The 24,101-nt window shown below is 35.7% G+C and overlaps 1 protein-coding gene and 1 long non-coding RNA gene across 6 annotated transcripts in view; one reads left to right on the plus strand and one right to left on the minus strand.

Moving 5' to 3' along the window:
• The window catches only part of LOC149905448 (uncharacterized), a 95,636-nt gene extending 80,249 nt beyond the window's left edge, over positions 1 to 15,387 (plus strand). Inside the window, exons 4-9 of one of the 4 annotated variants that reach the window (XM_090106749.1) lie at positions 2,818 to 2,927; positions 4,259 to 8,416; positions 9,040 to 9,145; positions 9,868 to 10,203; positions 11,760 to 12,048; positions 13,749 to 15,387. In XM_090106749.1, the coding sequence (XP_089962875.1) occupies positions 2,818 to 2,927; positions 4,259 to 8,416; positions 9,040 to 9,145; positions 9,868 to 10,203; positions 11,760 to 12,048; positions 13,749 to 13,953 (5,204 nt within the window). In that variant the 3' untranslated portion in view covers positions 13,954 to 15,387. Of the gene's footprint in view, positions 1 to 2,817; positions 2,928 to 4,258; positions 8,417 to 9,039; positions 9,146 to 9,867; positions 10,204 to 10,472; positions 10,796 to 11,759; positions 12,049 to 13,748 lie in introns of those variants that run through there. The other 3 variants (XM_090106750.1, XM_090106751.1, XM_090106752.1) reach the window with 3 other exon arrangements.
• A 7,327-nt stretch (positions 15,388 to 22,714) lies between these two features.
• Positions 22,715 to 23,502, minus strand: LOC149905449 (uncharacterized). Of its 2 annotated transcripts, none has more exons than XR_016457138.1 (2): positions 23,285 to 23,502; positions 22,715 to 23,191 (listed from the first exon to the last, which is right to left on the minus strand). It is a non-coding gene; the product is annotated as an uncharacterized LOC149905449 (long non-coding RNA). The 2 variants fall into 2 exon arrangements; XR_016457137.1 differs by having other exon boundaries at positions 23,281 to 23,502.
• Positions 23,503 to 24,101: the final 599 nt, after the last annotated feature.

Genomic DNA, 24,101 nt, shown 5'->3' on the forward strand with positions numbered 1-24,101 from the left:
CGTCTCGGGCACAATGGAGATTGTGCATTGTCTGCTATTGCACTCGTCTAGAGGAGATCTAGAGGCGCGCGGTCGGTCGCCCGACGACCTTTCTCTCAGTCTTAGGACATGGCCGAATGTTACGAGTTACTTACTGTCTTGTTCGTAGAATACAATTGTCGTTTCTTTTGTATTCTTAATTTGCGTATTTCTGTGCATTTACATCAAACGAGCGAAAGCACATTCTAACCACTCTGTGTCAAATTCGTTTAGTGTAAACAGGTGTAGAGCATTCTTTCGTTGTTCTCAGTGCGTTCGAAAAGATTCTATGCAATGTTCTAATACTGAACAACACTGAATACCAGTTTTCGAACTAATAAATTTTTAAATGCAATAACTGAACGTTTAATCCATAATCAGCTGCTATTTGTGATTAGTATAATATCGCCGTGTATTAAACTTTTGGGGTACAAATTGAATGACTCGACTGATGTTATCGTTTAGAGAATTACCGCGGTTTTATGTTTTAATTTGTATCGTGTTTTGTTTTGGTTTTATTATGTTTGTTTTTATTTTGTTTAGTTTAAGTGTAATTCTTTTGTTCGGGGATTATCCGACCGGATAATCATGTTTAGTTTCGCTTTATAATTTGGTAATTCGAAACGAATTGTTCTTTTTTATCTTTAAATTTGAGGATTCTCAGCGGATTATATTCCTAATCATTATTTAACATAATATTGTCTTTTAAAATTTAATCTATATGACGACATAAATATAATATCTCTAGGCGATGTAGGGTCACAACAAATCACATCTTTACCTATTCATAACCAAACATGTCTGTGCCCATATGTCCATGTGTGCGTGCCCTAACGCTAGTCCATTGTTAGGTAACCTGCTTTCTCCTAAGTGTATCTCTCGCTCGCCTCACCATGTGGGTCAAGTGTTGCTTATTGGCAGCAGAGATTGAACTCAAACTCAAACTCAAACTCAAACATTTATTTATTCAATTAGACTTCTTCCAGAAGCACTTTTGAATCGTCATTACATTCTTTAAATTTACCACCGATTCGGAAAGCAGTATCTATGGAGAAGAACCGGCAAGAAACTCCATAGTTGCTCTTTTAAAGTCATGTCCATATACAATATAATTTTACATTACATGTTACTTACATCTAACTACATAATATTATATATTATCATAATATGCCAAAGAACTGTCCTGTTATTCTTACGCGACAACCCTCCATGGATTTTCATCTTCCATATATTCCTTAATGCTGTAGTAGGCTCTCTGAACTAATACATTTTTTAAATAAGTTTTAAATTTAACACTACTAAACTCTTTAATACTATGAGGAATTCTATTGTAAAAACGTATACCTTGGCCCATAAATGAATTTTTAACTTTAGCTAACCTATAAAATGGCATTTCAATTTTATTTCTATTCCTTGTGCCATAACAGTGTCTATCTCCTACTTTTGTGTGTAAGTCCGCGTTTTTGTGTACATGTAAAACATTATTAAATATATACTGTGATGGTACAGTGAGGATACCAATATTCTTAAAGAGATCTCTTAGTGAGTCCCGAGCACGTAAATTATATATAGAGCGTATGGCTCTTTTCTGTAATATAAATATAGTTTCTATATCTGCAGCCCTGCCCCATAGTAGAATTCCATAGGACATAATGCTATGAAAGTAGCTAAAATAAACCAATCTAGCCGTATCTTCATCGGTGAGATGCCTTATTCTTCGAACTGCATATGCAGCTGAGCTGAGCTTAGCAGCGGTGGTGGCAACGTGGTGGAACGAACACGGGATATGTTAGCTATAGTGACCGTTAATTGATTATAGACTTTATGTGTTGGTTATGTAAAGGTCATTTTTCGACGGCGCTTGTGCTAGGACGTTTGGGATTAGCGAATGTTAATTGATTATAGGCTTTATGGTACGGTGGTTAAGGTCATTTTGGGACTGCGCATGTTTTGGACGATTTGGATTAGTAGCTGTTAATTGAATATGAACCTTATTCATAAGTGATTAAAAGTTCATTTTACAACAGCTTATGTGTTACGACGTTTGGGATTAATGAATGTTAATTGAATATAAGCTTTATTGATTAGTGATTGAAAGGTCATTTTACAACCTAGATAGTAGTTCGTTTTGGATTAGTAACCGTTAATTGAATTTGGACTTTATTCATAAGTAATTTACAGGTCATTTTTACAAGAGCGTTGTGATCGTACGTATTAAGTATTTAATTCTTAAATTAAATGATTGTTGATTTTGAGCAAGATATACCATAAATTATTTTGTTGAACTAACTAATAGACTGAATTACTTTCTAATTGATTTAGATTGGGAAGTTTGTGTTGGATGTTCGTTAAAAATTAAATTTATTACGCTAATTGTTTTGAAGTTAAAGCTAACTTTTGAGTTTAAATGACTAATTGAATTATGGCTTAAAACCTTGGAATTTGTAAAATTATTCTGTTTTCTATGTTTATCAGCGGCTTGCAGAGATCAAATTAAGAAAAATAGTTTAACTAAAAAAAAATCATCAAAATAATTTTACTTTCAACTCGAAACAAAATGTACAAAGTGAGCAAACAAAGCAAAAGCAAAGTAAAAGTAGTTTTAGAACTAATAACGACGGCAAAAATATAATTTATGTATATCGTCCTATCTTGTAAACGTAGGCTAACTAACTGTTAACTTTTCGTGTCGATTTATGTGGTGTTTCTTCTGTATGCTTAATGTATGTTTATTTGTTTCTATCAATAAATGGTTTAAAAAAAAACTGTAAATTAACACACAACACGTATGCATTACAGGCGCAGTGGACCCCGCCAAAAAGAAGATGAAGAAGCGTGCTGGCCTCGCGCCAAACATGAGCGTCTCGCAGATGATGGTACAGCGGGAGAGACCGCTCAATGAATTCAAGGTATGAATCATTTGATTACTTTGTGACGACAGTCATCATATTAGAGTGACTAGTGAGACATTGTTAACAAAATCAGGGTGGATTGTGACGTCAGTCATCAGAGATGTATTTTCTTCGATGATTATAGAACGCATTTCTCTTTTCAATTCGTTAAGTTTGACTATTACGCTTTTTGGATCCCGTATAGATGTGACAGGTCATTTTTTTCGGGCAATATGTTACTTTGATAATTTAATTACAAGGGGATTTTCAAATATAAATGATTCTTTACTTAATTGAGAAAAACGACGAAACGAATTAACAATAGTGCTAAAATGTAAGAATCTAATAAGTCCAGAAGAAGACGGTTGCGAGGGCTCCTATTTTTGTGTAGTTAAAAAAACACGAACCTAACCTAACCCATAGGTAACCCCTATATCTGTTACCCACATACCTATTTCAAACTCAAACTCAAACATTTATTTATTCAATTAGACTTCTTGGAGAAGCACTTTTGAAACGTCAATACATATTTTTTACATTTACCACCGATTCGGAAAGCAGTATCTATGGAGAAGAACCGGCAAGAAATTTATTTTTCTAAGCTTACCTAATAATATTTTTATTCCATATTTTACTGAATCAATCAAGAATAAAAGTAGATAGATATAGCTGTACAAGTCTTTGATTGCCTATATATTTATTATTTCGCTCAAGCGTAAGTGGTGTAGTAGCTATATTTAGTTATACATATTTTGCGTACTGATCGTGTATAGTTTGGAACGAAGAAGCAAGCATCCGCGTTACAAAGTATACACGATCAGTACGCAAAATTCGTGTATATATTGTAATAACAAACTTAAAAACAGCATTACAAAGTATAGTTTGGAAATACGCAGTCTGACACTAGTAGATCAGAAAAGTATTCGATCTATGTTTCATAAAAATAACATTAAATAAAGAAACATAGTTTGAACCTACACACTAGTAGTAAACAAACTCGAAGGACAAAATAGCATATTAAATACAGTTAAGTGTTGTGGGTGCAGCGCATTACGTATTCATGGCCGCGATAAGAGCTGAGATGGTGCCAGCAGCGGTGCCTGCGGCGATCCTTTATTTTTATTACACATACATAAATTCTTGTGAATCGTTTATGTTCCATTTACATGTTATGTGTACTTGTTTGTCACAATGTACTGCAGTTGGTAGCCAAATACGTTGATGTTGAAGGCCAGCTGAATCTTGAATGTTTTGTTGATCAACGGTGATCTCAATGTTTTGATTAAGACGTACGATTTGGATAGAATTGTTTTTTATTGATATACATAAAGGTATGTTTCTCTTTTCAGTCCCTGGAGGATCAAAAAAGAACAGCGTCGCCGGGTTCGATAGTTCAACGTCCAATGAATCAGGCCTGTGTACCTTATCCCCAACAAAATATGCTTAACGTTGTGGATGAGACAAAACAAGAAACTCACATACAAAGAAGTTCACACTATCTAACAGTTAGCAGTGGATGGATATCCCAGCATCCAGATAATATGGAGGTCAATCAGAAATTAAATCAGCCAATGCCTAACCCCGCTCTTAATGTTGGCCTTCCCGTACTAGGTACGAACGGACAAATAATAGGCGTCAATACAAGTTTCAATAAACAAGCGAATGTTAAAAATGCAATGAATGTGATGCCACAAAATGTTGTTGAACCAGAGCGCAAAGAGGAAGAGAAAGAAGTGCTAGCAAGACAAACGAAGGAAGAGTCTCAAATATACTGCGGTTTGAACCAACCGCTCACACCCGAAGTGATGCAAAAGATCAACGAACAGCAGCAAATCTTCATACAAAGAAATCAGAAACAGATTGAAGTCATGAAGGGATACAAGACACAGATGACGGATAACGTCAATCAGAACAAGCAACTAGTTCAGAACCAGTACTTGCCACAGAATCAACTGGTGATACAGAACGGGACCGTCGTGAAAACAAATTCAGCAAAAACACCGCCGTGGCAAGTTAAGAGAGCTGAGACGAGCACTCCGAACTCTTTGACGAGTGCAAGTCCAAAGTTACAAAAGATAGATAATATGGATTATGAAATGAATAATGAAGAACCACCTCCAACAGCACAATTTGCTAATGATCAATCATCTATCAATCAAGGCATGTGTTCTAGAGTGCCTCCCTTACCACAGCATTACAACATGATGGGCCAACAGTGGCCGAATATGGATCTCAACAAAAAGAAAGGCAAAGGTACTAAGACGCCTAAAAAGAAAAACAACCAACTAGAAAACAAACAAATGGTATATGGTAACAACGGCATGAAATTTTTGCAAGAACAAAAGAAAACCTGTGACGATGTTATGGGAAATAATGTTCCATCGTTTATGGATGATCCAAGTGGATATTTAGCTCAACAGACGGCTTTATTAAATAATACAATTTCGAGGCAAGTGGGTCCTAATGCTGCATTCGAAGGTCATCCGTACGAACCTTCAACTAGCTCTTACAATCCGCAGGGACAAGATAAAGTACAAACATGTAAATCTATGAAGCAGTATGAGCCAATCAATGTTTTTAGAAACAATATAAACTCTTGTCCATCACCTAATACGCCAGATAGCAGCGTAGTGCCAGATAAAGTTCAAGAACACATGATGCCGCAGTGTTACAAAGGCTGCAATGTGCCGTTTAAAAATACAGACGGAACAGAGAACCAAATGAGGACGAAATATCACAAGAATATCTATCACGATATGGATACATCCACATCGAGCCCGAAACATTTCGACGAGAGTCCTGTGACATCTTCAACGTTCATCGAAAGGAATGTTATTTCGAATGAAAACTGTGGTCCGATTCAAGCTGGTATCGTTAGCACAAGTAATGTGTCGCCCACAGAAACACTGCAGCCTCCAGAACCTTCGCCAACTCTTTCGAACAGTTCTCGGAGTACGGACACACCTCACAGCGGTAGCAGCAGTTCACATCAGAATTGTACATTCCCGATGCCAAGTCCAGCGTATTCGAACCCTGGCTCGTGTAAAGATAACTTTAATAGCAATCCACCAACTCCAAACAGTCAAGCATATCCATACAATTCTCCAGGACCACCCAACCAAATATCTGGCACGCAAATGATGCATTTCATATCAAATCACAATGTAAATAAGAATCTTATGGAAGTAGATAACATATCAATGGTTGGAGTTAAGCCCAGTCTGCGACAGGAGATGATTAAGCTAGAATCGAAGAAAAGGTATGAAAATACGATGCCTGGATATTGCCCGCCGCCACACTTGGGTGGTGGACCGCCTTATTCGTTGATACAAACGAATTACATACAAACATATATCACAACTATGGCGAGTTTCTCAGTAATTAGAGATACTGTGACGTCAGTGCTTGCTGGGAAAGCGAACACTGCCACTACATCAATTAATGCATCACAAGCTAACTTTATTCGACCACCACCGCCTCCTAGCGTCAATTTAGCGACCACATATGCTATACCGAATAACCAACCAGATCCGTTTATAAATTCCGTAAATCTGCCTACGAGCTATCCTCTACATATCGCGGGCACAACAGCTCAGAATATGATCTCTAAATCACCGCTAGAAATGGTTCAAAACGTGATAAGCAGTTTGCCTTCTAAACCGGAAACTAGTAATGCTCAAAGCACGTCGATAACACAGATCGGAAAGAGAACAACGCCAGGACAGATACTTATATCGTCTACTGGACAGATAATCGTGACTAGTAACCATATGCCACCACCTCCGCCTAAAAATACAACAGCTATGTCCCAAATTGGCTCGAATGCGGTAACAAATGTAACTTCGTCAGTAACACAAGTAGTGCCGGCAGTGGGCGGTGTACAACCCATGGTAAATCAACCTGCTGTTGTAGTCAACACTCTGCAAACGCCGTTCGTCATACAACCACCAATGATGGCCGTCGATGGTCAAGTCGTTCAACAAAATACTGTTCTGCCTCAAATTGTAGCAGGCGGACTTGTATCTGGACAATCTTCAACCGAATCGTCTAGACAAATCGAAGTTAAAAATGGCCAAAGTTTCGTGCAAGGTGTGGCCATGCTGTCGCCTGAAAGTATTAAAAAGAGGAGCAAGAAAAAGAAGAGCCAAACGGCGAATATTACAAACGTTCTACAAATAGCTGCGCCGCAACAGAATCCCAACAACATTATGGTACATTCTTCGCCGCAGCATAACACTAGTCCACAATTTTCCCCACGCGGCTTTCAACTGTCGCCCACAAATAATATATCACCTACACCAATGTTACAAGCGCTAACTATAGTTCCCGGAAAGTCGGGAACACCCGCACATATCGTTATGAACGGTCAGGGAAATACCAGCAACTTTGGATCACAACAAATCATCACAAATACGTCGCCATCACAACAAATTAATTTATTACAACCAGTCAATTTAATAAACAATGCAAGTAATGTAATGTCGAATTTCCCCGCGTTCCAGCAGTTTATTGTACCTAATCTAGGTGGAATGGTTATGACCGCCGATGGAACGACTATAATCCAAGATAATGCAACGGGAATGCCGATGCAGTTGCAATTGCAGACGGTCAATGGACAGAATGTTCTCACACCGGTTCAAAATGCGGGTGTTTTTACTGCTGGCACTAATAGTGGAGTGGTTATTCGACAGAACCAACAAGGAAAAATTATCCAATCACAACACAGTCCTGGAGCGCAATTTTTATCACCAAACAGTCAAGTAATGGTTAACAGTCCGAATTTTAACGGGCAATTGAGTCCTTTACTCGCGAATCTCAGCCCGACAAACGTGACGTTTAACCAGAATCCCCAAGTGAGATCAGGCAATGTCCAAGCGCAGGAGTTTATCCAGACTAATCAGATCGGTCAAACGTTGATGGTTCCGTTATCGCCTAAACAGGTGTCTATACCATCAGCGTCGAATAACAGAAGCAATTCGACATTTGTCCAACAGAACACTACTATCGTGCAGCAGCAAACGACCCTAGTCTCAAATTCAAATAACACGCAAATCACGACAAACTTACAAGGCGGTAACTCGTCCCGTTTCAACATCGACCCGAACGTGCTCCTCAACAAACAGACAAATCAAAAAAGAAATTTCATACAGATGCAAGAGAACGTAGAAGATAAAGAGCGGAATTTAGTCATAGAGGAGAAAGTGGAAAATTCGGAGAGTTACGCGAAATTCATGAACGAGTTCAGTCCCCTGCTCAATCAGGAGGGTTTCGGGTCGCACGTGCGGCACTCTGTTTCTACCCAGACGTTACTTAACCAGCCCAGGGGAGGAAAGTCCCCTAGCCAGGGTGTGTCTGGCAGTAGTCCACCAGACACGACGACGCACAGTCCCCTGGGTGCGTCGGAAGCGGCCAGCCCGAGGATATACGGCAGCCGCTGTGTGTCCACGCAGGGGAATTACGCGGACACGACTACTAAGTCCCCGGAGCCGGCTGATGTTAATTCCTCGGTGAGCTTTTATTCATTATGCATTTGATAGTTTAAATTTTAATTTTTCACGATTCTTTACCTAATCCTTGTTTTCATATTTATAAATTACATTAGAATGTACAGCAAAAATAACAGTTAAATATCAAATTCTGGGATATTCTATATAATGGTTTTATGTTACTTAAATTTTTACATTATACCTACATTTGTTTTGAATAACTGTGTTTAAACAGTGCCGTGCTTCTTTTGCATTAATGAGTAACAAACATCTATCCAACCTCACAATCTTCTAATTATATAAACTCTAACATTTATTTATTCAATTAGACTTCTTATAAAAGCACCTTTGAATCGTCATAATATTTTTTAATATTTATTATTATATTTTGAGCACTAACATCATGTATTTTTTGACGTGACAACGTCTTATAATTCGATAAAGCCGGCTGCACGCACGAAAAAACATGACTCATGCGGCGTTACCTCACTCTGAGGCGTTCCATGTAAGGCTTGAAGTGCGAGCGAGAGCGCGGAACGAGCGACAAAGAAGCACAATCGGACGTTGTCACGTTCAACTATCGTCAGTAAACCGACTTTACAGACAATTTTTAATACTAATATAAATATGTCCACAATTTCCAGGGCATGGTACAATGCGTGTCGAGCAGCGAACAAGACATGGCGGAGTCGCAGGAGCGCCCTTGGCCGACACCGCGGAATGATGTCACTTCTGACACGGAAGCTTCTAGTGAGTTCTAGAGAATTTATTTATTTACTAACCAGATACAGTTTTTATGGTTGTCTTTAATAGATTTTTAAAAATCGAATATTTTAGAATAACTTTTTTTGATGATTTTCAAAAGTTTATGTAAGCAGAGACAAATTGACAATTGAACTATAACTGGTGTAATGAGCACGACTTTCATAATATATAAACAATATCATAATATATAAATAAATAAAATAACAAAAAGTCGCCATTTGTACAAAAAGATGGCCTTCACTTTCTTTAAATTTTCACAATGTAAATGCTACTCTTGTATATTTGTATATATTTTTTTAAACTCACGTGGATTTTTAACCTGTTTGGGGAAGGTGATCATTGAAAAGTACATTGTTCATCCATTGTCCATTTTCGGTGTTGGGAATTATCACAGCACACAAAGCATATAAAAACATAGCTTAAGCTTGGCTAACTGTGATTCTATTATAAGGACTAAATATGTATATTCTATCAGTAGTTAACAAGAAAAATATTGCGCTGTCCCTTCTCTGCGAAATTATATTTTATCGATTAGTAAATTGAGGTCCCTTTACCCCTTGTGGAGTATAAGATATACTTTGTATTAATTTAATTGAGCGCTAATTGACTTTCAAGCGAGTCGTAGTCACAACAGAATACAGTATTTATAACCTAACATGTAACGGGTATACATCCAAAAAAATAAGCATAAAATTTCCCAATTCCAGACAATATACTATCAAACATACAAATGATGCGGCAGAGCCGCGCTCACAATCCGGTCGAATCGACAGAAATGCCCTACAATAGTATGGGACCATCGACCATGACGAGTCAACACCAACATTTAATACCAATGGGGTCTAATCTCTACGACAGACCGCAAAGTTACAAGAGAAAAAATGACTTCGAAACCCCATACAGAAATGAGAAAATTATGCGGACAAACTACATGGTCAAAGATATCGAATTCGACATGATACAAGACAAAAACAACCGACACTACCAAGGGACAAGCTCGGATATACAAAAGGTGTACGATAGGCACCTTGGCTCCGGGCACGGTAAGTCGGCTTACGCTAAACGCTTGCTCTCAAAACACCACTCATTGCTCTTATATCTTGGTATATGTACACTAAAATTTAAAACGAAATTGGACTCACAATTCTATCTACTAATAACGGATGCCCATATCACGCTTACGTCACAGCTAACTAAATTCAAAATTTCTAATGTTGTGTCTTGTATTGGTTGCGTATTTGCGGCGTCGTTCACGGTTCTTGTATTGCGTCCGGTATGAATATGTATTGATGTGTCCTATCGTATATTTCAGCTGGCTCGTAGGGCGATTTGGTTGGTTTTCCTTTGGTTGGGTTAATACAAGATACATCTGTAACGGTGCAGTGGAAACCAATACGATCGTCGACGCATTCGCTTGGGACCTTCCTTTGCTTTCCATTGCACTCGAAGTAACTAAAAATTGGCTCACAAATTGGGATTCCATTACTAACGCATCATTATACAGCCATCATTCCATATGTTCATTGTAAGTAAGCACTTTTCATATTACTGTAACATTGTGAATAATCATTCCTTCTATGTATATTAATTTCGTTGTAATTCTTTGGCTTTTGGAACATAAGTAGAATAAAACTTCACTTTTTAACCCATATAAAAAAATCTATATTATTGCACATTTTTAAGACTTCCAAAAGCTAACAGAATAATTTCCTTACAATTTCACCCACATAACATTTGCAAAGAATTGTCTAAAGCATCCTGTTTAACTTTAAGCTTCTCAAATGTTAACGCTACCCCTGAGCTTGTAAATCATGTATCGCACAAAATATGTTCATCTTCATATTTATAGTATAGCCCTTGCAACTTAGAAACTATGCAAAAGTAAAATCATAATCAGAGACATAATTATTACAAAAAAGTTAATTCTGAATAAGTATTTTATCTATGTAATGATAAAGTTAAATTGCCTTAAAAATAAGCAATGAAATTTATATTTTTTTTTTTCGATTTTACTGTGTATTGTAAATATACTCTATTTTATATACATTGTTATATCGAAAGTTTGAGGAAATCTGTTTTGTATTTTATTAATTCTTAAGATAAGATTTTGTTATTTCAATTGATAAAGTTGCATAGGCTATACACAACGCTAAGTTAACTCCATCGGTCGATCATTGGTGGAGGCATGGTGTTAGATCCCGGGTACGATTACAGTCTCCGGCATATAACTTGGCAAGAGACATATTTTGTTCTTAAAATAGTTATAAACAAATTTCCTCTTTCTCTTCTCAATGGATATGATTAATGATGATAATAATTAGAAAATAAGAGGTCCTGCTCTTTTACTTGATCTACCATCAAAAAATGATGAGCTGTTCAAAAACAAAAAATGGCAAATTATGTAACGAAATGATTAAAAATAATCGATGAAAGCAATCAATAAGGCCGAGTAATAAACTGTCCAGAATAGTTCAAACAAAACTGGCAACTTATTTTCCGATCATATCGAGCGATACCCACAAATGGTTTTACCAAATTCAATCCATTACGTACTTGCCAAGTTTTATGCCAGAGAGTGTAACTGGCCTGTGTGCCCCAGACGGAGAGCTCGCGGAGCGCGAAGAGCGCGGGGATCGAGATCGTGTGGATCGTGAAGAGCGTTTGGAGCGTTTGGATTGCGATCCATCAAAGTTCCGCGTGGGGGATCTGGTGTGGGGCCCGGTGCGCGGCTACGTGTCGTGGCCCGGCAAGCTGGTGGGGCGGCGCGGGGCCGCGTGGGCGGTGCGCTGGTTCGGCGAGCGCCCGCCCAGCTGCGTGCCCGACCGCAGTCTGCTCACGCTCACCGAGGGGCTCGAGGCACACCACGCGGCACGGATCAAGCATCGGAAGTGAGTTGCGATGGTGATAGGGCGAGGTTTAATAAATAGATGGTTCTCAATGTTATGGTCTAAGATCCGAACATAGGTCGACCTTCACCGGCGTGATAATAGAATGAGACCAATTTTATAATAAATGTAGTCTATTAAAAAATGTATTAAAAATGGGTTTACTGGGAAAATCCTGGACATGATATTTTTTTAATTCATTATTAAAAAATCTTTTATTTTTATTTTTTATTAATTGCAGTTTCGAGATAATAAAACAATTTTGTAATAAAACAGCGCTGACATAATTTTTTTTTCACCATCCTATCAAGTGAAAGTAACTCGTACCGACATACCTGTTTAGTGTTTATACCTGCCAACCTAGCCGTTTGTCCCGGTAAATATTAGAAAAAGACTATGACTGCACATTCTGTAGGTTTCATACTTTAAGTCTATTATAATTTTTTTTATTATCTTGATACTGCAATTAATTAAAATAAAAAATGTTTTTTTTTTTTAATTCATTAAAAATGTTCTGTCCAGGATTTTCCCAGTCAACCCATTTTAATACAATTTTTAATACACTAAATTTATTATAAAATTGGTCTCATTCCATTATCACGCCGGTGAAGGTCGACCTATATTCGGATCTTAGACCATTAGATTTGTCCGATTGATTAAATATATGTTAAGTGCACTCTATTACTTAATATCCTAAGGCCCCTAGCTGGGGCAAAAGTGCACTCTATAGTATAGTAATTATCGGTGTGATGGTCGAATCTAATTTTAATTATTAATGGAATTAATATAAAACATACTTGCGTAACCTCAAAAACGTGAGCCGATGGTTTATATTTATGATCGAAAGTAATGTTGACTGTGCTCTGTATATTGTTTGTCCGTGTTATGTAACAACGATATTACATGTGAAAATTAACAAATATTTAATGAATCAAATATTTGTAAACGATATGTGGCGCCATTTTTAAAATGTAAAGAATAACCTATTATTAGAAATAATTACCAGATCTCAAGGTTGTATTCATTATTTTTAAAATCACTTCATTTATTTAGTTGTAGAATTTTCAAAATTTAAGATAATTCGTTGTAATTAGTGTAAAAATTGTATGCGTGAGCCTGATAAGAATATAATATTATGTAAAATTAACCCAACCCAACATGACGTTGTTATAATTTGTTACAAATGGAAATAAGTCTAAAATCAAATACATATTTGTACTCGATCTCGTAAAGCATTTGCGATTTTTATTATTTTAATGATTAAGGTAGTTTTATACCCCGATGTTGATGTAGCTTTTTTTTTTGGTTAAAATTTTTCAAATTTATTTCTGAGCTATTCTACGAAATATTGGTGAATTACTTTATTTTTTAGAAAATTCTTGGTGTTTGGATCTCAAACATTTTCAATAGTTAATTACCCTCTCTAGAGCATTTTTTTAAAGAAGAGTAATTCTGGCCGATCTTTAATATAGCTAGCTATAAAGAGAAATAGGTGAAATTATTAGTTAGCTAATGGCCGGATTCTGAATTGAGTAAGTATTTGATGTTAATAACGTCTCAAACCATACTTAAATGCTGCTTAAATATTTTATTTTATCTGACATTAGCTCACACTTTAATCAAATCAATTCTCAATTCAGAAACCGGTTGTATTTGTTACATAAAGCCTGTTATACACTCTCTAACTAACCAACCATTTACAGGAGCAGAAAACTAAACACCCTTCTAGAGAACGCGATACAAGATGCCATGGCTGAACTAGACAAGAAGAGTGATACGGAACGTAGCGCGGAAAGCTGTGAGGATGAAGAAGATACGCCCAAAAAGAAGAAAGAAAGAGTCAAGAAAGAGAAGCACTTTAAGAAGAGTGCGCAGAAGATTGAGCCGCGGCTCAGGAATGCGCGATAGCGAAGTTTTGTATTGAAATGAGGGTATTAATAAAAGTTTGGGTGTTTTGGTGTGATTTTAAGATTGGGTATTTCTTGACTCTTTCTTTGTTTTTTTCAAGCCAGTCGTGCAGGAAAACACAGATTAATATGAGACTATTGTCGCCATCAGTTTTTTTGAAGATGGTAGTGCGCTCTCGCGGCATTCGATGAAAAAACAAAAGTTAGCGTTAGTTAATGGATTCCAGTGGTTCCTAATGTCTTCGAAAATAGTTTCCAACAGGATTTTACAATAGATTTTACATTTAGTCGTAATACATTTAGCTTCACCCTTGTGCTGCTCGTAATATTTATTGTTCATGTTCACAATGTAGTGTTAGTACTTGTCGAATGCAATTATCCAGAGTTTATTCAAATAGATATTTATTTCTTGGCGAAATGATTTTATGTTCGCGGCAGCTGTCGCTTTGACGAGTATGTAGACGTGGCTTAAGTTTGGATTTGTAAATCATAATAAATTTTGATTTGGAGTTTATTGTGGAACGAAAATAAAACCCATTTATAAAAGACCCGCTTTTATTGTAAAATTGTAGATTTTGTAGTAAAATATAAGCTGTATATTTACATGGGAGGGTGAGAGATTTTTTAAAATAGACATATTTGATTTGCTGATATTTTAGCAGTACATTATTCTGTTAAAATATCAGTAAATACTGTATCGATTAGGTAAATAATATATGTGTTTGCTATTTATCATCGCTAAGTAGCTATCTCGCAAGAAATAATCATATTCAGAGACTTTTCATATCAATCTATGTGTTGTTCTTCGTAGCGTAATAGAGAAGTTCATAAAATATTATTGTAAAAATGAAATTTATTTATAATACATCGATGTTCCCGCAGTTTCGTTTGTGTCATCGACATTTTGTACAATTTAATGTAAAATTAAGAAAATGAAAAAATAAAATATTTATCTGTGTATATTACGTTTTGTTAGAAAGTATATTATTATGTTTTCTAGTCAAAATATTTGATCAATTGTAAATATCGGAACTGACAATAATTCTGGCCTGACATTGAACATTAGTAAGTACAGTATTTATTTCACATTTATTAATTATACTTAGGGCCGATTTTTCAACGCTTGGATAAAACTTATTCGTCGAATAATGTATAAAACTACCATTTTAAAAACGTATTCTAATTGCCCGTATTTGACATAGTTTACGTGACATTTTAATATTATCGTGTAATACTTTATTGGACGGATAAGTTTTATCCAAGCATTGAAAAATCGGCCCTTACTGTAATTATTGTTTTTTTATTTGCATTAATTTGCTGTAGTTTTGTTATTAATTTTATAGAAGGATAGTTTACAGCTAGCGGCTATCAGATTAATATAATATGATAGTTTAAGTGAATAGAAACATTGTATTGGTGGATATATGAATATCTATTGAAACATAAACTACGCATTTACTAATAAAAATAATAGTCTTTGTTAAGTTGAATCAATATTCTGTCCCGTTCTCGTTCAAATGACTTGATATTAGAAGGAAAGAGACAAAACAGTGATTGGTTTAAACATTGACCAAAAAATGTTTATAAGTAAAGGGTATATACAAATTCCAACAAATACTACCTGTACAATGTTTCTATTCAATTTCTAACTGATTATAACATATTTCCGATGGAATTTTTAATATATGTAGTTTTATATAGGCCTATACTATAGAGTAGTTAAGTTCATGACATGATGGTTTCACGGATCTATAGGCCAGACGTGTCGATATATTATTATTGAACAAATTAATATAATTATTTTATTGTGATAAAGATTTTTAACGGTCGGAGCGTTTTTCGAGATTTTTTTATGTCGGTAACTATCATCACAGGCGGGTACCTTTATATGTAATTATAATTTTTAAGTTGAAATTTTCGATTCACTTTGAGTGCGTTCTCGTTTCCATTCGGTACAAGGGAGATTAAAATATAATTTTACGTGCTTTTATTTTTCACAATTATAATAGTATCTAGATAATAATAAATTCTCTAAAGTTAGGTAGAACATTAGATGTGCAACAATACATTTTGATAGGCAATTTGTTATCAGCAGTCATTGTTAGATAAATATGTGTAATATTCATTTATGTGATCTATGAAATTTCATAAATAAATGAAAGTAATTAAACTTAGCTTACATACGTCGTGAAAATCATCTCTTTTAAACTCATTCGTTTGATTATTAACGAGGGATGAATTTCAGCGCCGTTACTGTTTTTATATTATCGTATTTTAACCCTAGGTATTCCATTTAAATGTCCTAAATATAAAATTGTCTTGAGAAATGGACGTAATATTAAATGTTAAATTGTTTATTATGATAATGGCATAGTCGTACCCTCTGAGACGGTATTATGTAAATATTTTAAATGTAGTTATGTATAGTATTTTATTTCAATGAAATTAATGTTTTATAGACTAATATACAACATAAGATTATTTATTTGTTTTGCTGTGTAAATATTTTTTTCAATAAAACGTACCTGTTTTTAAAATGTGTTGTTTTTATTTATCACCCTTCACTCACATTATGAATGCATTTTTAACATGACAAACTTTTAAGGATCAAACCAATTACTATTTCTTGTTCCCATAAGTTCATTTGCCTTGTTATACACTTATACATCACATTATATTTTATAAGGATACGAAACAGATTGCTTAAGAATCAAGATATTGATTATTTACACCTTTTGTAAACACTGTAGCGTAGAGTGAAGCTGTGATGCGAGAGGAGCAGGAGAGAGGACTCGACGATGTTGTTTTAATATTAGTTTTGCTGCGAACATCTAGATGTCGCTATTTTTGAAAATATAGAGGTCCTTAAATACCTAAGTTAAATAGGTATAATAAGCAGAAAATAATATATCACACAGTTTGGAACTTAGTTTTTGATATTAGTGAAAATATGATATTTTTATATTATTACTTATTAAATACCTACTTACTAGAGGTAGAGTGGTGCACCGCGCAGAGACCCAAAGTTAATTCAACCCAAACTCAAACTCAAACATTTATTTATTTAATTAGACTTCTTATAAAAGCATTTTTTGAATCGTCATTACTTTTTTTAACATTTACCACCAATATTCGTTTATAATCCATTTGACTTTGAAGTTACTATCGATATTTCTAACTACAAGTAATCAGAATGAATGTAGTTAGGATCATTTCTGTAAATTGAAAATCATATCTTGTTGTGTTATAAAGTTATAAACGCCATATGATCCATGTAATCACAATAGATTTTTGACATAGTTATTACTTACTAGCTTTCCACCCGCGGCATCGCCCGCGCAGTCAAAGAAAAACCCGCATAGTTCCCGTTCCCGTGGGATTTCCGGGATAAAACCTATCCTATGTCCTTTCTCGGGTATCAAAATATCTCTATACCAAATTTCATGCAAATTGGTTCAGTAGTTAAGGCGTGATTGAGTAACAGACAGACAGACAGAGTTACTTTCGCATTTATAATATTATAGTAACTATGGATTACCTACTAACTACACGCTTTTGACTATTCATATATTTTCCTACTAACAATTACGGGAATAGATTATGGATATAAATACATTTTAAAAATAAATCCTTTACTCAATGTATTTTCCAGCCGACTTGCCTTGGACATTAACAAAACTATCCGGAAAACTGCTCTAGCGAAATAAAAGCTGGACATACATGCATTAACTCGTTTACAATGGCCACTGAGTCGCAATTACCAAGCAAATTGTTCAGCTGAGCGTAATTGTTTTCTTCACTATAAAGGCTCGTTTAGTTCGATTGTTTTATATACCTACTAGTTGTTAGCCAGCTGCAGTTATGTTAGTAATTTGCTTTGGTAGCGACGTTGATAGATGGCCCATGATGTGCGATGTAGGTATATGTATGTGAGACACATAAAAAGAGGTCTTGTTAATGTAATATTGTCATCAAAATAATATGAAGTTATAAATTGAAATAGTTCTAATAATAATAGTTCTAATCTCAAACATAACATGGAGTAAAAATGAAGAAGTAACTTGTTATACGTAGAACTTTTTTTTAATAAGACTCTGAAAAATTTCCTACAGAAATTTCATAGCCAGCCCCTGGTCTATAGGTATGCAACTTTCTAGTGTTTTTATTTTCCAAAGCAATACTGAGCCTGCATGTATGTAACTACTACGCCGTTTCAATGCAAAACCACTTCGACGCTGTTTTTTATCGTTTTACCGGGAACATTATTATATCGGATCCAAAATATTTATGAGATTAGCAAAATAATGTTTGTTTTTTAGATAATGATGCGGTGGATACGAATATTGTAAAAATACGTACCTACCTGTAGTCAATTTAAATGTGTGCCTTTAATTTTAAAGAAAAATAGTATAACGAAGACCGAATGACCGTCATTATAAATTGTTATGTTAATTCTTAATCTGAAAATTAGTTCAGGTAACTATGAGGTACCTACTTTTCGAGTTTATTCCACAAATTTGCAAACAATCAAATCTTAATCTCAAAGACTGAATTCGTGATATAAACTCTTTTAACACTGTTCCTAAGCCGGGAAACATTTTTATAATAAATAGAGGAAAAATGTGTAGACACTTATGAGTCGGGAGGAGATGAAACTGTCACAGTTAATTATTTCGCCTCAGCCTAGCTCCGAGATATTTTTATCACTATGTTGACCTGATTCTTGTGTTTGTTTTGTCTTGTTTTTGTTTATTTTGCGATATTAGATTTATCAACGGATTATAAATAGATATAAAAAAAAAGAAAATTTTGGTTCATTCTTTTTTAGAAAAAAGTACGCACATTGAAATTATTTTCAGTTTTTAATGTAGGTATTCAATCATGTTACGTTAGGATGTTCAAATTTCTGTTAAATTAGGATAATTAAAATGGTTATGCAGTCCAAGTAAAATCTATAGGTACCTACAACGCATTCTGTGTTCTGTGAAAGCTTTACAAATACTGCGTGCAAATCTCCAACTTTCGCAGCTAATTACTACGACTCAGCGGCGGCCTTAGGGGGTGGCGAACGGGGCAATCGCCCGGGGCCTCGCTCTTGCAGGGGCCTCGCGCAACAACCCACCCAAGCAAATTTAAAAAAATGAAAATGTGTGCGTGTACTGAGTATGTTCATGCGTGTGTATGAAGGAAACGACGATATTATCTCGGTGCTGAAATACATAATAGAAAACAAATTAACTGAAGTTTACACCACTATCGAAATAGTCCTGAGAATTATTGCCACCACACCTGTGACAGTTGCGTCTGCTGTAAGGAGTTTTTTGAGGCTTAAAAATATTAAAACATATTTGAGGAATTCAATGACACAAGATCGGCTTTCAGCCCTTGCTATTCTTTCAATCGAAAATGACGTAGCTCATTCGTTGGATTATTGTGCTTTAATTAAACATTTTAGCATTAGGAAAAGCCGCAAACATCAATTTTAAAATTTATCATCTCTGTATTTGTTAATTTAGTAAATCTTTCTATGTATAAATCCAAACTAATATTATAAATGCGAAAGTAACTCTGTCTGTCTGTTACTCAATCACGCCTAAACTACTGAACCAATTTTCATGAAATTTGGTATGGAGATATTTTGATACCCGAGAAAGGACATAGGCTACTTTTTATTGCGAAATATGCACCACGGGCGAAGCCGGGGCGGACCGCTAGTATATAAATATTTTAAAACTCAAATTTTATTCATTTGTATAACTTTATCATTTCTCCTCAAACATGACGAATACCTAAACCAAACAACCAGACCTACATTCGCATCACATACATTTTACGAAGAGCAAAGGGCCTCGCAAAGGGCCTGCCGCCCGGAGCCTCGCAATGGGTAAGGCCGCCGCTGCTACGACTCTTACAAAACAACACGGAAAATTCATCACGCCTTCCAATGCCGCTTTTCGCTTGAATAGTAATATTTCCAAAAGTAAACAAACAAACGAACTAGTGTCACCAGCCTTGGCGCCTGCAATATGTTCGGATTAAAAAATAATATCGCACATGTGTACCTACAAAGTAACTGTTTGCTTGGGCTTTGCCTGTTTTATTGCCATGCTGACGATAATGTATGACGGTGTAGTCTCTAAATCATGGTTATTCAATTGGTGATGTTTTTTTTTATGTAAAAAATTTGATTTTTGTGTAAAAAATTGCTAAAATTTTTGACATGCTTTCATGGGGTAAAAATTTCGTTTTTAAAGATAATTTGCCAATCATAGCATAGATTTAAAGGATGAGGCTATTTATTATAGGAAGGTATTGCATATTTCAGTGAACTATTGGTTGACCACGAAATAATAAAATTTTTTAACATAAGTTTTAGTACAGTTGCGCGCGGGCGCGTGTTATCGTTGGACGCGTCGACCTATTTAATAATCATTATTATAGTTCGATTCTTAACGCGACCGTCACGAGCGACGCGCTTGCTTCGACTAATCATGTGCATTCTTATTCCTATTAATAATAAATTCAATTATGGATAGCGTTGTTAATGAAGAATATTCGCGTGCTGAGGGAGATGTGACAGAGAGTAGTGAGATGAGGGGAAACGAGTTTATTGAGAGTGAGTTGACGAGAGAATCTGGAATTTTAAGTGGTGATGTGGATCAGGAGCGACCTCCAAAAAGAGGTCGGGAATTAAACTCTGAAGAGATTTGGACTACGGTAACAAGAAAGTCGAAGAGATTTGGTCGTGCGGATGTAATAAATGACACGGAGATAATACCGGAAGACAAAATAGAGGTTTGCTTGACATGTACAGAGAAGCTGCCGAAACAATTTGGGCTAGCAAAAATACTAAAATCAGAGAATGTGCAAAATGTAATACGAGTTAAATACATAAATTCGTACAAAGTCTTGGTCCAATTTAATAATGAGGAAAGTGCGGAACATTTTGTTACGTCCAAAACTTTTAACGAGAACGGGTATAAGTGCTATAATAAGACGTTAGAAACAAATCAATCGTACGGAGTCATAAACAATGTTGACTTAGAATTGAGTGAAGAAGAAATTATGAAGGGCCTTTCATGCACAAGTGCGGTTATATTATCGGCGAAAAGATTGAAGCGTAAAAACACAAACGACGGACACTGGGAAATAAGTGAATCAGTCAGATTATCATTTAAGGGTGCTTCCTTGCCGGCATATGTATATGTTTATGACACTAGATCACGCGTTACCCCTTTTACTTTCCCCGTCACACAATGCTCACGCTGTTGGCGCTTTGGCCACACAATAAAAATGTGCACGTCTTTCAGAACAATATGTCCAAAATGTTCCGGGTATCACGCTAACTGTACAACTACCAAATTTATTTGCAATAATTGTAATGGAAGACACATGGCTATGGCTAAAATATGCCCTGTTTTTAGAAAAGAGAAAAAAGTCAGGGAACTGATGACTGAATTTAATTGTACTTACAAGCGTGCACTTACTTTATATGTGGTTCCATCACCTATTGATTTGGACTCAGAAGAGGACTCACCAATAATTGCAAATGAGTCAGGCATTTGCACTTCAAGTATACCCGAAACGGGAACCGTATCACAGGGAGGGTCAGAAATACCCACATAACATACCCATAACAAAAAGAACTCCGAAAAGATCCGTAAAAAAGACCAAAATTCCTAAACGCACATATGAAGAAAGAATGGTTGAGGATGTACTTGAACAAGTTTCCGAGGCGAGTGAGAATGAGAGCAAATTGGAAGAGAATACAGATCGAAATTCCAAGTCAAAATATGAACAAATATCTTGGCGAATTCTTCTTAAAAAATTAAAGGATAAAATTTTTGAAGCTAAAGAAGGGACGTGGTTTGAGAAGATTAAGGACTGTTTAAGTATATTTCTTGATGGAGTTTTCACTTTATTCATGCAGTATATCGGAGATATTTCTTGTTGTAATCTTATTAAACAGTTATGGACTCCAGCAGCTCACGGATCTCAATAAGTGTCCTTCAGTGGAATGCACAGAGCATTCGTCATAAAGTAAAAGAATTTGAGAGCTTGCTAACTCAAGAAAAGATTCACATAGCAATATTAAGTGAAACTTGGCTGATCCCAAACAGCTCATTCCGTATAAGTGGATACAACATATTCAGATTGGACAGGGCTGACGGTTATGGAGGGGTCGCAATTCTTACGCACAATTCTATTAAATCACAGTTATGCAGTACACAGCTACATAACACCCAGATAGAAATGATTCACGTTAAAGTTTTAAATTGTAAAAATCTCGAAAATATTTTTTCTATTTATTGCCCTCCAAATGTTAGAACTTCAACTAGTGATTGGGATCAAATTTTTTCTTTAGGTAACCGAAAAACCCTTATTGCTGGTGACTTAAATGGACATCACACAAATTGGTCAACTAAGTCTGATGTTAGAGGTAACCAATTATTTGACTCATTAATAGAAAATAACTATATATATCTAAATGATGGTTCCCATACTAGAATCAAACTGGTTAATGGTTCAGCACAAAAGTCTTCTCCTGATGTTTCTTTTCTCTCTGCGGACGTAGCATTTGATTTTAGTTGGTCAGTTTTAACCCTTAATTACTCGCGTCCATATAGTTACACTTACGCTCGCGTGGGGTATATTTAACCCCAATTTTAAAGGTACAATAAAACATATTTTTAATGAAATACTTTTATTTTTATTATAAAAATTAGAAAGAGACAACATTGTTCTAAATTATAATACTATCTTTAATCAATATAAATATAATAAATTTTAAAGATGAAACTTTAAATTTTGGAACTTTTTATTCAATACATTTATCACATATCATAGTGGAATGAATGGTCGTGACAAACTTGCTGTTGGCATTTGGCACACATAAATCTTATTTTTTTATCCTTTGATCTTGGACAGATGTGGCACCTTTTATAAGTTGTCGATGGACCACCTCTGCAAGTGGGGCTAGGATCCTGAACTTGAGCATTTTTTTAGCCGTTTTTGTATGGCCCTAGGCAGTGTGGTAAATATAACCACAGGCTATCTTTTTGTTCATCTGCCGACGTTATAGTTAGCACACATTTGGTTGAGTTGTGGTCACTCTGGATCACGTCCTCGTCTACCTCATCTTCATCGGAACTATCTATGATGCTTTCTTCGTCGTCTTCCAAACGCTCAGCAATCTGGTAGTCAGAAAGACGCTTACTTGCCATTTTAGGCGTTCTAACCTAAAACAAATAAACATAAAACAAAGATAAGTAAAAAAACGAACCATTTAGTATATGTACTGGACATTATAAAATAAAAATACACATACTCACTCGTCCAAAAAAGTTGCACGAATACTCGCGTGGGGCAATATATACCCCAGACGCGATCTCCTGACACAACTACACGACATGGAGCGGCGCTCGCGAGTGATTCACGGCAGGGGAAGGTATTTAGGCAGCTACTAAGAAAGGCACGCAGGTAGCTTTAAAAATGGCGGAGATACGACGCTTCAAATACGCCGTGGGGTTAGATATACCCCACGCGAGTAATTAAGGGTTAAATGAGAGCCTAGGAAGTGATCACCTTATGATTAAAATTAAAACAGAGATCGAGAGGGTTAGCAGTTGTAAAGCTCGACGAAACTTTAAGCTGGCCGACTGGAATAAATACCGTAATTATATTGAGGAGTCACTTGTTAATTTTGGTCTTGATGACAATCATCAATCTGCTTATGATGATTTTATAAATATTATAAATAGAGCAGCCCAGTTATCAATTCCCTGTAAAAAGATTTTCCAGGATCCAATTCATCATCGAAAATTCACCCCTAAACCATACTGGAATCAGGAAATTTCAAGGGCCATAGCGGAGCGTCGTAAAGCATTAGGAGCATTTAGAAGAAATCCTACACCGGACAATCTTACGTTTTTACAAGCTAAGATTAGTTTGGCACAAAGACTGATTCGCGATTGCAATACTAAATCATTTAGGCGGTTTTGCGATAGTATTGATGAAGTAACAAGTGCCGGTGAAATGTGGTCCAAGATTAAATGGATTAAAGGTTATAAAGCGTCGAGAGATATTTTAACTCGTGAGAAAGCCGACGCTCTGCTATGCTCCTTAGCACCTGATTACGTTACACCTACG

The sequence above is a fragment of the Colias eurytheme genome, chromosome 10 (genome assembly GCF_061535395.1).
Source record: "Colias eurytheme isolate Ceu_HAF_F1 chromosome 10, ilColEury1 Martin Lab GWU primary, whole genome shotgun sequence".
Classification (NCBI taxonomy): Eukaryota; Metazoa; Arthropoda; class Insecta; order Lepidoptera; family Pieridae; genus Colias; species Colias eurytheme.